Below are 14,619 nucleotides of genomic sequence, written 5' to 3' on the forward strand. Positions count from 1 at the left end.
GGAGAATAAAACATTTTTTGTTTATGTGGTTGCGAAGTCGGTTATGTTAAACCTCTTCTTTTTTTAATGATTGTGTATCGGTAAAACTGTTTTGGACAAAATAGGTTGGTTTGAGCGAACGTTTTGGTTACTGGTAAATTTGAAAAGGCAGAAATCAATCAGCGTTTGGGGAATCAAGATATAAGGTGTAGTAAAAAGAAGTTAAGTTCAGTGACTTTCATATTAATTGGGAAAATGTGTGTCCGAATTTTTACAAAAGATAAATTGTTGTACTTGAGTATTAAATTATGTTTGTCCTCGTTAATTGTGAACAGGATGTATGTTTATATAACGTTGAAAGTCAAGATTGGATTTGTTTAGCCTACGCGCTTGTGTGCATGTGTGTTAGACATAGACATAGACATAGAACACTGTATTATCTCAATTACGAGAAACTCGGGTGTGGTGAATCATAATAAACAACATAAAACGTAAGAACATAAATAAAATATCGAGGCACAAATACTCAGCTCATAATAGTGTGTGGTAGGGGGGATGGGGGGTGCACACACACACACACACACACACACACACACACACACACAGACACACACACACACACCCCTCCCCCCCTACACACACATGTGCGCGCGTGCACGCAAACAAACGAATGAATAAACAGACGCACAACTACACACGCACGCACGCACGCACGCACACACAGATTGTTGTTGAATTAAAAAGTAATTTAATGGAAATATAACCTGAAATGTAAAAGAAAAAAGGTGTAACAGTTGATTGAAAATGAAATAAAACACCACACACAAAAAAGAAGACATGATGACGGAAGGAACAATAAGAAAGTGAATGAGCCAAGTAAACATTTATATCAATAACTGAGAGAGAGAGAAAGAAATGAAGAAATAGCATGGAAAAAGTGTGTGTGTGAGTGTATAGGCCGGATGCGATTAAGTACGTGTGTTGGTTTATGTGTGAGCATGGATGTGAGTATAGCTATGAGCGTGTAGGTATGAGAGTGTCAGTAATCAAAAGAAGAAACTGTAAACGCCATACAAATGTCAGTTTGCGAGTGAACGACTATTTTCCATTAACGGTGCAGTACACTTTAGACAGAGAGTGAGAGGTGAGAGGAACCCCCCGCGGGTTAGGGGGAAGAATTTACCCGATGCTCCCCAGCATGTCGTAAGAGGCGACTAACGGATTCTGTTTCTCCTTTTATCCTTGTTAAGTGTTTCTTGTATAGAATCAGGGCCGGACCAAATGAGTTGTAAGGGGGGGGGTTCCTCCTTTTTTGGGGGGGCAAATCAGCGAAGGTGGGGGGGGGGGGGGTTACCTTTTTCTCATCGGATTTCACATTGAATAAAATTTGTCAGAGACACACACAAAATTTATTCAGAAAAAAAAATAAAATAAAAAAACACTCAAAGCAAGGTACATGCTTTTTACAGGGGTGGGGTTCCGGAACCCCTGGAACCCCCCCCCCCCCCAAGAGGAGACTGAGGGAGAGAGAGAGGGGGAGATATGGATGGGGTGGGGGGGGGGAGAGAGAGAGGGGGAGGGAAGGAATAGAGAGGGAGGGGGCGAAGAGGAAGAGTGAGAGAGACAGAGGGGGGAGAGAGAAAGTGTGTGAGAGAGAGAGAGAGAGAGAGGGAGAGAGAGAGAGAGAGAGAGAGAGAGAGAGAGAGAGAGAGAGAGAGAGAGAGAGAGAGAGAAAGAAGGAGAAGTAATTGTAAAAGGAAAAAAGAATGTCCAGTAAAAAAAACAATGTCCATTTTGCGTGTAACTGAAAAAACCATATTGTATAACAAATTCTAAACAAGCACGCAGACGGAAGAGAAAGAAAGTTATCAAGAAAGAGAGAGAGTGCGAGTGAAAGGGTTATAAGTTTACAGTAGGCGACATCACAATAAAAATAAAAACCTTTCCGAATAGTACCCGCTGATGGGACCAAAAAAAAGTCTGATCACCTTAAAAAAGAAAAAAAAAGAAGAAAAAAAAGAAGAAAAAAAGAAGCTGGTTTCTGTGTGTCCGTCTGTGGCCGGGTATGATGACAAAACGGCTTCACTGACTGAGACGGGAATTGCAGGGTATGTTCTTTGCCACTCGAGTCGTGTGGAGACACGTTACGCCCAATATACGTACCCACTGAGACTGTTGTTAGGCCCTATTTTGTACCCAGAGGGCGAAAGCGGTGTGAATGTATGCTGGCTAAAATTGTATTATAGAAAAGAATCAGAAGCGTACTTAAAACAGATTAGTTTAGTTATGGTTGTGAATGTTTTCTGCACTAAGCAGTGTTTTTGTTTGAATTTTAGGCGTTTTGTTTAAGCACAATCACTCAAGAAAACTTGATTTCAACGAAAATGTGACTACGTTGGAGAGAAAAAATTGTAAAAACACTAAAGATACGCAGTCCATAGGTATGCTATCCACAAAAACTGATTTTTAGGCTCTCTTTAACTTTAGGGGAAACGTGCATAATGACTAGATGTATCGCGAAGAAGTACGAGAACAAAATAAAAGGGTACCCTTGTACTCAATGTTTATTATTTTTATTTATTATGGTGAGCTTATATAGCGCGAACCACAATTAACTGTGCTCTCCGCGCTTTACATATTAATTTCTGCCGTGTGAAATGGAATTTTTTTTTACAGACAGACAGACAAACAAACATTTTTTACACACAATATATAACGCATTCACATCGACCAGCAAACCTCAAGCCTGTTAGGCGAGCATTCACCTTTCGCGGCCTTTATTCCAAGTCACACGGGTATTTTGATGGACATTTTTATCTATGCCTATACAATTTTGCCAGGAAAGACCCTTTTGTCAATCGTGGGATCTTTAACGTGCACACCCCAATATAGTGTACACGAAGGGACCTCGGTTTTTCGTCTCATCCGAAAGACTAGCACTTGAACCCACCATCTAGGTTAGGAAAGGGGGGAGAAAATAGCGGCCTGACCCAGGGTCGAACACGCAACCTCTCGATTCCGAGCGCAAGTGCGTTACCACTCGGCCACCCAGTCCCACGCGCCCCAGACTTTTCCATTTCTGACAGTCACGGGCCCCAGTCTTCCCTTTCTACGTGCCCCAGGCATTGATTTTTTTCTCTAACCTCCATTTTCATGTATTTTTTAGCTAGTTTTACGTGACAGTAGTTGGAGGTTTTTGCATTTCAGTCAAGTAACGCAGGCTTGTTCTTTCTTCAAGTTGTTACAGTTAAACACATAAATTTCAGATGCACACTACGGTCACTCTGATCATGAGCTCTTTGACGATGTTATTAACCACGCTGTTAATGCCCATAGTGACAACGAACTTACAATACGGGTTCTCACACTAAATTCACAGACTGGGAAAAGATCGTACGAACAGAAAGATTTTAAAGTGTTCCCATCAATTCTTCAAAAGCATGTTAAAACTTTGATTGCGAAAGAAACCACACACAAAATTTGAAATCGCGTATGATGCTGCAAACAAAATAAAATTTCCAGCAATTTCAAAACAAAAAAAAATAAAACACAAGAGAGAAAAAAAAAAGAGAAAAAAATAAGGTGTAGTAAAAAGAAGTTAAGTTCAGTGACTTTCATATTAATTGGGAAAATGTGTGTCCGAATTTTTACAAAAGATAAATTGTTGTACTTGGGTATTTGTAAATTATGTTTGTCATCGTTAATTGTGAACAGGATGTATGTTTATGTAAAGGTGAAAGTCAAGATTGGATTTGTTTAGCCTACGCGCGTGTGTGCATGTGTGTTAGACATAGACATAGACATAGAACACTGTATTATCTCAATTACGAGAAACTCGGGTGTGGTGAATCATAATACACAACATAAAACGTAAGAACATAAATAAAATATCGAGGCACAAATACTCAGCTCATAATAGTGTGTGGTAGGGGGATGGGGGTGCACACACACACACACACACACACACACACACACATGTGCGCGCGTGCACGCAAACAAACGAATGAATAAACAGTCGCACAACTACACACGCACGCACGCACGCACGCACACACACACACACACACACACACACACACACACACACTCTCTCTCTCTCACACACACACACATACATACACTCTCACACACCCACACACATACACACACACACACACACACACACACTCTCTCTCTCTCTCACACACACACACATACATACACTCTCACACACCCACACACACACATACACACACACACACACACACACACGCACACTCTCACACGCACACTCTCACACAAACACACACTCACACTCACACATGCACACAACGACGCCCATTTACATAGACATACCCCCTCGTACAAGCGGGGATGAAAGAGTGGTGGCCAGTGACCCAGAGCGAACAAAAGTCAAAGCTGGCTGGTTTGTATTCAGAAAAATGTGCACGAAATGCACGCACGAGATACGACTTTTCCTTCTATTTTCTCTTTTGGGGACTTTCATTTGCGTTAGCTCGGTTTGATATGAAAAACCGAAGAAAAGCCCTGCCATTTTGCAAAACTTTGGAAGTAGCGTTTGTACTACTGGGTCTCGCTGTAGTACAATTACCCTCACTTACTTCCTAGTTTGCTTCCAAAGTAAGCTCTTTTTTCGTCCCATGCATGCGAAAGTGAAGATGTACTTCCGATGTCGTTCAAAACTTTGGAAGTAGTCGCAAACTACACTCAGTTACTTCCTCGCTTTGCTTCGAAGTAAGCCCTTCTTCCGGCCCATGCATACGAAAGTGAGCCAAGTACTTCCGATGTCACTCAAAACTTCGGGAGTTGTTGCGTACTTCCCCCAAAAGCATACGGGTCCTGGTGTCATCTGAGCTCCAAGTTTGCCATTAAATTCTGTTTTTAGAATCAGAGTTTTTAGTACCAATTTTTGCTTTTTTCAATCAATGAGGCTTATATCGCGCATATTCCGTGGGTACAGTTCTAGGCGCTCAGCAGTGATGCCGTGTGAGATGAAATTTTATACGGCCAGTAATTGCAGCCATTTCGGCGCATATTTACCTTTCACGGCCTATTATTCCAAGTCACACGGGTATAGATAGACAATTATTAACTGTGCCAAAGCAATTTTGCCAGGAAAGACCCTTTTGTCAATCGTGGGATCTTTAACGTGCACACCCAATGTAGTGTACACGGGGGGGGGGAGTTCGGACACCGAAGAGAGTCTGCACACAAAGTTGACTCTGAAATAAATTTCCGCCGAACCTGGGATCGAACTCACGCTGACAGCGGCCAACTGAATACAAATCCAGCGCGCTACCAACTGAGGTATGAAGAAAAAAAAATTATATACTTATATATGTATTATACAGTGAAGTCCGGGTACAACGAATCTCAAGGGAGATAAATTTTAGTTCGTTATATCAGCAATTCGCTGTGGAGTTTTCAACCCTAAATGGTCAAGTTTTCCCACTCACCTTCAAATGATCGTCCCATCGATCTTTCCTTGGAGAGTACAATCTCTGCATTTTTTCAACAGCTTCATAATATAATCCATAGAGAGAGGCATAGTTCAAATGTTCACTTTACTGTCACAATTTTAGAAGTAAAATTTAAAAAGTCGTGTAAAAGCATGTACATGTACATTCTGATCAATCTCCGATCAATCTCCGGTTTCATGGTGTCCACCAGTTCTGGTGCATGTACTACCATGGCCAAGTTTCCTCTCAAGACATCAAAGAGACCGCCCCATAGGTTAAACTCCCCATAGGTTAAACTCGGTCACTGACCCGGGTGCAGGAAGTGTTTCCTCTCTCATATGAAAGGGGAACCACCTCTCATAGCTAAAACTGAGTCAATGACCCCTAGAAAGAAGGTCAGTGTCTATAAACAAGGCCATCCAGCTATCACAATGGACCTGCCTTTGATCTCGCCTCACACACAGATCGTTGTAGCCTTGTGACTTTTAGAGACAAAGGTACACTACGAATCCTATAGCGTGCCCGCGAATCAACAGCGAGCTGTTTCACTCAAAGTTCAAGTAACTGAGGCGGGCGGTAGCAGTGCGTGAACAAAGTACGGACAGTTTTCGCGGGCTTTTAGGCAAAGGCAAAAGTAACCGGTGCTTTATTTATTTGCCTCCCCCCTTTATTTTTTCGGCGGACACTTTTGCTTTTTCGGCGGAAGAAAATAAAAATTCGGCGGAAATCCGCCGTTCGGCGGACAATTCCCATGCCTGCACATATTTTACATGTATCAGCATCCTACATTTTGTCCGTGTCTGCCTTCTGGCCGGGTTTGCGATTTCTACATATTATATTCATGTGTTCTTCTCTCTGACAGTGCGGGCTCAACTTTTACAAACGGGAAAATATGACATCAAATAACGCTATCAAATATAGGAGAACAGCCACACAAGCGAATGCTCTCAAGAATATGTAAACCAATGTTCATCAAAATCCGTCAGGTAGCACACACACCCACACACACACACACACACACACACACACACACACACACACACACACACACACAGAGTCCGAGTGTGTCATTACTTGAATGGGGTGTGCACGTTAAAGATCCCACGATTGACAAAAGGGTCTTTCCTGGCAAAATTGTATTGGCATAGATAAAAATGTCCACCAAAATACCCGTGTGACTTGGAATAATAGGCCGTGAAAAGTAGGATATGCGCCGAAATGGCTGCGATCTGCTGGCCGATGTGAATGCGTGATGTATTTTGTAAAAAAAATTCCATCTCACACGGCATAGATAAAAATCCCTGCGCCTTGAATATGTGCGCGATATAAATTGCACAAAATAAAAATACAAAAATAAATAAATAAATCCCTGCGCTTAGAACTGTACCCACGGAATACGCGCGATATAAGCCTCATATATTGATTGATTGATTGAATCAGTGAATGTGAAAAGACTATGGGTAGTCGTCTAAGACAGGTTAAAATCAGTCTAACGAATGACTACACAAACCTGCATGTGTCAGGTTTTAATTTTTGTTTGTTTGTTCTTTCTTTATTTTGTTTTGTTATTTCGTACGTTCGTTGATAAAATGCCGTCCCAACCTGCCGCCCACACACACACACACCACACACACACACACACACATTATAATCCCCCCTCCCGAATCCCCTCCCCCATTCTCCACCCGATAGCTCCTCTTTGTCTCACTCTCTCCTCCTTACAAATAACAATTTGATACGTTCATCTTTAATCCACCCCCCTCCCCGAATCACCTCCCCATTCTCCACCCGATAGCTCCTCTTTGTCTCGCTCTCTCCCCCGGTGTGACGTTTTCATCTTTCGCCGTGTTGATATTTCGCTTCTCGGCCTCGTTGAACTAGTATAAACTCTACACTGAACAAAAAACCACCCTACGATAGTACTGATGAGCGACCTTGTGTACCTTACATTCATGGGGCCAAATTTGTCCAACCAATTTGTTTTATTTAACTTAGAAATTTGATTCATCCTAAAATGTGTCCTTCTTACTCAAGGGACGTATAACCACTCAGTACACGTTTTCGAAGAATTAGATTTTGGGGTTGAAATCTATTAAATTTTACCACCAATTTTCTTCACATGCAAGAAACTGACATGCTTTTCGTCCTTAAATAATTTCGCTTCTTAATTTTACCAGGAAACAACATTTCAGTCTTGAGTATATGTCGAGGGGGAAATATGTACACAGGCGAAAGATTGAAATCGTGACACCGGCAGGGTATCTCGGCTGCCTACTTGAGTGAGTAACAGAACAGGTCGACAAAAGACAGTCAAGTATGTAATGAGCCAATGTGTCAAGTTCTGAATTCAGAGTCCTCATACCACTGTCCGCTGGGCAGATTCACTTGAACTTGAAGCAGCTTGTCTGGATACATCGTCCTCCCTCAAGATCGTAAAATGCCCAATTAAGTACTTGAGATATCAATGGCCGCCCCCGCTTTCAGTCTCATGCACTGAGCTAGTCTGATTAAACCGGTCCGACTAAACTACGCGCCAGCACGCGCTAGCACGCGCTAGCACGCGCCAGCACGCGCTACCTTGAACCATGAGCACTTATATACTTTATTTTTATATTTCTAGTTAGTTCATCGTCCATTCTCACATAATACAAATTTTCAAACTTCAATGATGAAAAATACGGAAGTTATGACGAGTTTAAGGAGAGCTAATGCACTACTCTCAAATCCGACGATTGTCGGACATGGAGCCACGGCCTTAGGATAGCCTGCTCTCCTATAACGCGTCTTAGCTATCGTAAATTTTATCACTGAAGTTTGAAATTTTGTATAATGTAAGAACTGACGATGGAATGACTAGAAACATACAGATAAATTATATAAGAGCTATGAATCTCAGTAGCGTCCACTTAAAATTGGTAGCGCGCAGTTTTAGTCACTGCCGGATTTTGTCGGATTTGAGAGTAGGGCATTAGCTCGCCTAAAACCCGTCATAACTACTGAAATGTTCAACACTCAAGCTTGAAATTTTGTATTATATAAGAATGAACAATGAACTATATAGACTATACACATAAATTATGTAAGTGTTATGGATCACTGGGTAGCGTCTACTTCAAAGTGGTAGCACGCTGCGGCGGGTTCAGTTACTAGTCAATGGAGGAAATCGTCGGATTTGAGAGTAGTGCATTAGCTCTCCTTAAACTCGTCATAACTTCCGTATTTTTCATCATTGAAGTTTGAAATTTTGTATTATGTACCGCTTATATACTTTACGAGTTTAAGGAGAGCTAATGCACTACTCTCAAATCCGACGATTTCCCCATGATTGACTAAACACTCCTACCACTTTGAAGTAGACGCTACCCAGTGATCCATAACACTTACATCATTTATTTTTTATAGTCTATATAGTTCATTGTCCATTCTTACATAATACAAAATTTCAAGCTTGAGTGTTGAACATTTCAGTAGTTATGACGGGTTTTAGGCAAGCTAATGCGCTACTCTCAAATCCGACAAAATCCGGCAGTGACTAAAACTGCTCGCTACCAATTTTAAGTGGACGCTCCTGAGATTCATAGCTGTTATATAATTTATCTGTATGTTTCTAGTCATTTCATCGTCAGTTCTTACATTATACAAAATTTCAAACTTCAGTGATAAAATTTACGATAGCTAAGACGCGTTATAGGAGAGCTATCCTAAGGCCGTGGCTCCATGTCCGACAATCGTCGGATTTGACAGTTGTGCATTAGCTCTCCTTAAACTCGTCATAACTTCCGTATTTTTCATCATTGAAGTTTGAAAATTTGTATTATGTGAGAATGGACGATGAACTAACTAGAAATATAAAAAATAAAGTATATAAGTGCTATGGTTCAAGGTAGCGCGTGCTAGCGCGTGCTGGCGCGTAGTTTAGGCGGACCCGATTAAACAGCTTTCTAAAGGTTGCGTCCGTCTATGTGAAACGTGTTTTTCCTTTGTGTTCCACTGCTTGTGACCCATTGTTTCGCTATACTGACTCAAAAGTTGAGTCTAAAAGAATGTGTATCCCTTGAACTGAGTTAGGGCTGACATTGTGACTATTGGAAAGACCCGCCATCTTTGGCCGGTCCGTTTCCAATCATGGTCTCGACAATCAAGTAATCTGTGCATGTGTACATGGAGTACAATAAGTGATAACGTCTCATGTGGAACAACTGAAAACAACTTACCTTCGAGTTGATTACGATGAATATTTTAGTCCTGAAAGTGTTCATCAAAGTTAAAAACCAAATTTGGGATACACAAAGTCGACCGTGGCCATCACCGGAGAACACTGTCGGTTAGTAACGCGTCTTTTTTTGGGAGGGAAAGTTTCGCACTCGCAAATCCATTTAACTCAGCAAATTCCTTGAAACAATATGCATTTATGTTATACTCTTTTCGTCTTACACAATTAGTGAACCTCTATGTTTGACCGAACATTAATTGAATAGAATATTACGAAACTAAAAATGCAGGTGAAAAAACCGAAATGATTGACAAAGTTTCGACGTTGTCTCTCTCTGTCTCTCTCTGACTCTCTCTGTCTCCCTCTCTCCCCTCTGTCTCCCTCTCTGTCTCTCTCTATCTCTCTCTCTCTCCCTCTCTATCTGTCTGTCTGTCTCTCTGTCTGTCTGTCTCTCTGTCTGTCTGTCTGTCTCTCTCTCTCTTTCTCTCTCTCTCTCTCTCTCTCTCTCTCTCTCTCTCTCTCTCTCTCTCTCTCTCTCCCGACCCCCAGCCCCAATTTTTGGAATTAGAAACTAGAGGACGTACATTTCTGTACAGTCACCATAAAATCTTCATTATGAATGCAAAAATGTTAACAAAATCGGCAAACCATAAAAGAACATGAAAAAAGGAAAGAGGTGCATTTTAAGGCTGTTGGGTACTGGCTCTCAAAATCCGTTCAGCAGAATGAGTTCGCATGTAACTGAAACTATTCTTAAAAGTTACTTGGTGATTTTAAAAGCTTGATAACACAAGTCCCATGATTTTAGACATGCTACAATGCCTTTAATCGAAGAAAGTTTGCGTTCTTGGCCGAGTCAATGCAGCTGGCTCGAAAATCACCTCCCTTGGACGCGTGACGTCTATAGCGGAATCGGCCGGGTGGAACGGCGCTCTCTTATGCCGTGCAATGGGCGCAATCGGGTAGTCTAGTCATGTCGTCAAGAATACTTCAAAGGTAGGTCAAGAGAAACTAAGGACGGGGTGCGAGGGTGACTTCTCCCAGGTTGTAACATTTCAAACAATAAATAACGGAGTTCATAACATGTATTCTGCTCCCTTCCTGCTTTTTCAGGTGTAATTCCCACTTGAACCCTGTTTTAGTTCAACTTATTGGCAGATATATTGTCACGCGCCGAGGGACACAAACACACACTCACACACACACGCACGCACGCACACACTCACACACACACACACACACACACACACACACACACACACACACACACATACACACACAGCCACCCACAAACACACATACACAAACTGATGTGACGGACACACAAACACATACACAAACTGATGTCACACACACACACACACACACACACACACACACTAACACGTGTACACACACACACACACACACACACTAACACGTGTAATCACACACACACACACACACACACACACACACACACGCACACACACACACACACACGCACGCACGTATAGACAATCACAGAGATTAGGTTCATGTATTCTGCCCCCCTCTCGCCAATTTACAAAATACAACAAGAGGTTTGATGAGCACAGTAGATCAACTTTAAACGTACACAATTATATTTTTAGCATTACTTTTCAATTCTCGTTGATGCATTAATGATGCCAGAAAATGTAACCGGACGCATTTGGAACGCCAAAGCAATTAAATACATTGCGCGGTACATCGGCGCTTAATTTCATAACGTCTGACTGAGTCATTTGTTATTCGGTGATAGTTTCGCACATATCTATCTCCTGTATTTGAAAATATGTTCACCTTACGTAATTTTCAAAGGTACATTTCTTTGATAAACGATACGAAACCGTGCAGGTGAAAAATTGGTAATGACTGACGTAGGATTCGTTGTGGATTTCACGTTGAGGGCACGTTGGTGATCAATCAAACCCCAACGTTGTGTGTTTACGTTGAAACTACGTTGTAGGAACGTTTGTTGTATCAAACTAACTTTTGTTTTTAAATCACGTGAATTTCACCTGAAAATCACGTGAGTATACCAACGTTGTTCGAACACCAGAAAATCACAATAATACAACGACGATTTTACGTTGCTTTTTAAGGTGGAATCCACGTGAAATTTACGTTATGTACCAACGTGTAAAAAACAAAAAAACACAACTGTAACGCAACGTTGCTTTCACGTTGTGTTTTTTGGTTGGATCCACGTAAATTTCACGTAATCTTCGTAACATTTGTAAGACACCAAAATGCAACGTGAAATTCACCTAAAATTTACGTTGTATTACAACGTCGAAAGAACACCAAAATCTCACAATGACACAACGTTGGTTTTACGTTGCGTTTTTTGGTTGGCTCAACGTAAATTTCACGTAAAGTTCGCAACGTTGCTAATGACACGAAAAATTCACATTTTCACAACGTCGTATTTACGTTGTGTGTTTGCTGGGATATTGTGTAAAAAATTCCATCTCACACGGCATTAATAGGTAACATGCGCCTTGAGTCGCCTTGTGTGGTGAGATACGTGCGCGATATAAATCCTCGTAAATAAATAAATTGTAACGAAGAAGCGGCTTTGAAGTGATGATGAAAGTGGCTTGTTCATTTCAATGCATGTTGTTTTCTCAGCTCTCAGGTGCCAGGAGACTGGGTCCGCACAACTTCCACTTACTCTATCGCACGGGTCATGCATTTAGAGCCTTTACTTTTCCCCGAGCAGGGATGGCTGATGTTGTACTGTATTAAATCATGTTCTTTCAGGGAAGGCTGATGTTGTGTTCCGTCGCGATATAACCTTCGTGGTTGAAAACGACGTTAAACACCAAATAAAGAAAGAAAGAAAGAAGATGTTGTGTTAATCATGTTCTTTCAGGGAAGGCTGATGTTGTGTTAATCATGTTCTTTCAGGGAAGGCTGATGTTGTGTTAATCATGTTCTTTCAGGGAAGGGTGATGTTGTACTGTGTTAAATCATGTTCTTTCAGGGAAGGCTGATGTTGTACTGTGTTAAATCATGTTCTTTCAGGGAAGGCTGATGTTGTACTGTGTTAAATCATGTTCTTTCAGGGAAGGCTGATGTTGTACTGTGTTAAATCATGTTCTTTCAGGGAAGGCTGATGTTGTACTGTGTTAAATCATGTTCTTTCAGGGAAGGCTGATGTTGTGTTAATCATGTTCTTTCAGGGAAGGCTGATGTTGTACTGTGTTAAATCATGTTCTTTCAGGGATGGCTGATGTTGTACTGTGTTAAATCATGTTCTTTCAGGGAAGGCTGATGTTGTGTTAATCATGTTCTTTCAGGGAAGGCTGATGTTGTGTTAATCATGTTCTTTCAGGGAAGGCTGATGTTGTGTTAATCATGTTCTTTCAGGGAAGGCTGATGTTGTGTTAATCATGTTCTTTCAGGGAAGGCTGATGTGTGTGTGCAGGGAAGGCTGTGTTTTGTGAGAAGCCCATCACGTCTGACAAAGACAGCACGGCTGTCTGCTATGACCTGGCCGAAACCTCCAGACAACCCCTCTTCTGCGCTTTTCACAGGTAAGTAAAGGTAACGCTTTCCTCTCAGGTAACACTTTCCCCTAAGCCTTTTGATGTCCATGATGATTGTCAAACATTCAGTTCAGATTTTGTAGTCATGACCATGGTACACAGGTAGAAGTACAGGTAACACTTTCCTCTCAGGTAACACTTTCCTCTCAGGTAACACTTTTCTCTCAGCCTTTTGATGACCATAATGACTGTCAAACATTCAGTTCAGATTTAGTAGCCAGGAGTAAACATTGATTGTTGACAATCCCTTTAACTCAATCTGAATTTGCCCAGTAACACTTCAGCGCCACGGTGTATTGCAACAGAAAAATTTGATAAAAATTATTTAAATCAGAGAACTTTTTGTCATGAAAAATAGTTTTGATTTTTCTCTTCCAACGGCTATTTCCGTGTCTCTGTGAAACACACCTTGTGCTGCATGATTTAAACGATGAACACTCTCCTTCTACCTCATGTCGGTTGTACAGATCTTTCTTTCTTTATTTGGTGTTTAACGTCGTTTTCAACCACGAAGGTTATATCGCGACGAGGTTGTACAGATAAATATTTCCCTTTCATAATTGTATCTGTATGCTCTATCCCACGTGGGTAATGGCGTGTCACAGGACATAACCTAGTGTATGAGAGGGAGGGGCTTCCAAAATGGGACACGGGTACAGGGGCTGGCCAGGCGGGGGGATCTGGCGGGGCGGGGGGGGGGGGTGGGGGGGGGGGTGGGGGGGGGGGGGGTAGGGTCATAGATCCCTAGATGCTGTTAAAATGAGCATTTGAAAGGGGTATTCTGGGTCTATCCTTGAGAAAAAAGGTACATTATCTTGCTGGGTAAGAGGGGGTTTCAGGAACCCAGACAACCCCCCTTGACCCAGCCATGTGTCTATGTGGCATACAATACAATATGCAATACACAACACAACACAACACAGCACAGCACAGCACAGCACAGCACACTGCACGCACCGCACCGCACCGCACCGCACCGCACCACAGCACACCACAATATAATACAGGTGATCATCACTGGTTCCAGACGCTTTGACCCAAGTTTTCAGCAAGTTCAGTGCGACGTGCGGCGCGGGACGCTGGGAGCGTTGAAACTCATCAGGTGTAGCAGTCACGACCAGCACTATCCCCCCATCACCTACATCAGGTCGTCAGGTAATGACACCATTCTATCGTCAGAGGTGCGTTGCATAGAGCGTTTCGATCTGTTCGCGAAGAGACAAACAGTTTTCATGTTGTAGGAAACGCAATGTTCGCGGCGAACTGTTCGCGGCGAACTCAATTCTACCCTCTCTACCTATTTTCAAGTAAATGGACCCATCTCTTCGCTGACAGCCAAGTCAATGCATGTATATTGGGGGCGATCATCCGAACAGTCGCTTTGTACTTGGAACAGCCCTCCCTACCCGCACTG

At 42.1% G+C, this 14,619-nt stretch overlaps 1 protein-coding gene across 3 annotated transcripts in view; it reads left to right on the plus strand.

The window, feature by feature from the left end:
* Window positions 1–14,619, plus strand: part of LOC138983750 (inositol 2-dehydrogenase-like) — a 35,098-nt gene that overhangs the window by 14,205 nt on the left and 6,274 nt on the right. For all 3 annotated transcript variants that reach the window (XM_070357062.1, XM_070357063.1, XM_070357064.1), the window contains exons 6-7: window positions 13,085–13,193; window positions 14,233–14,360. In XM_070357062.1, the coding sequence (XP_070213163.1) occupies window positions 13,085–13,193; window positions 14,233–14,360 (237 nt within the window). The remainder of the gene's footprint in view (window positions 1–13,084; window positions 13,194–14,232; window positions 14,361–14,619) is intronic.

The sequence above is a fragment of the Littorina saxatilis genome, linkage group LG13 (genome assembly GCF_037325665.1).
Source record: "Littorina saxatilis isolate snail1 linkage group LG13, US_GU_Lsax_2.0, whole genome shotgun sequence".
Taxonomy (NCBI): domain Eukaryota; kingdom Metazoa; phylum Mollusca; class Gastropoda; order Littorinimorpha; family Littorinidae; genus Littorina; species Littorina saxatilis.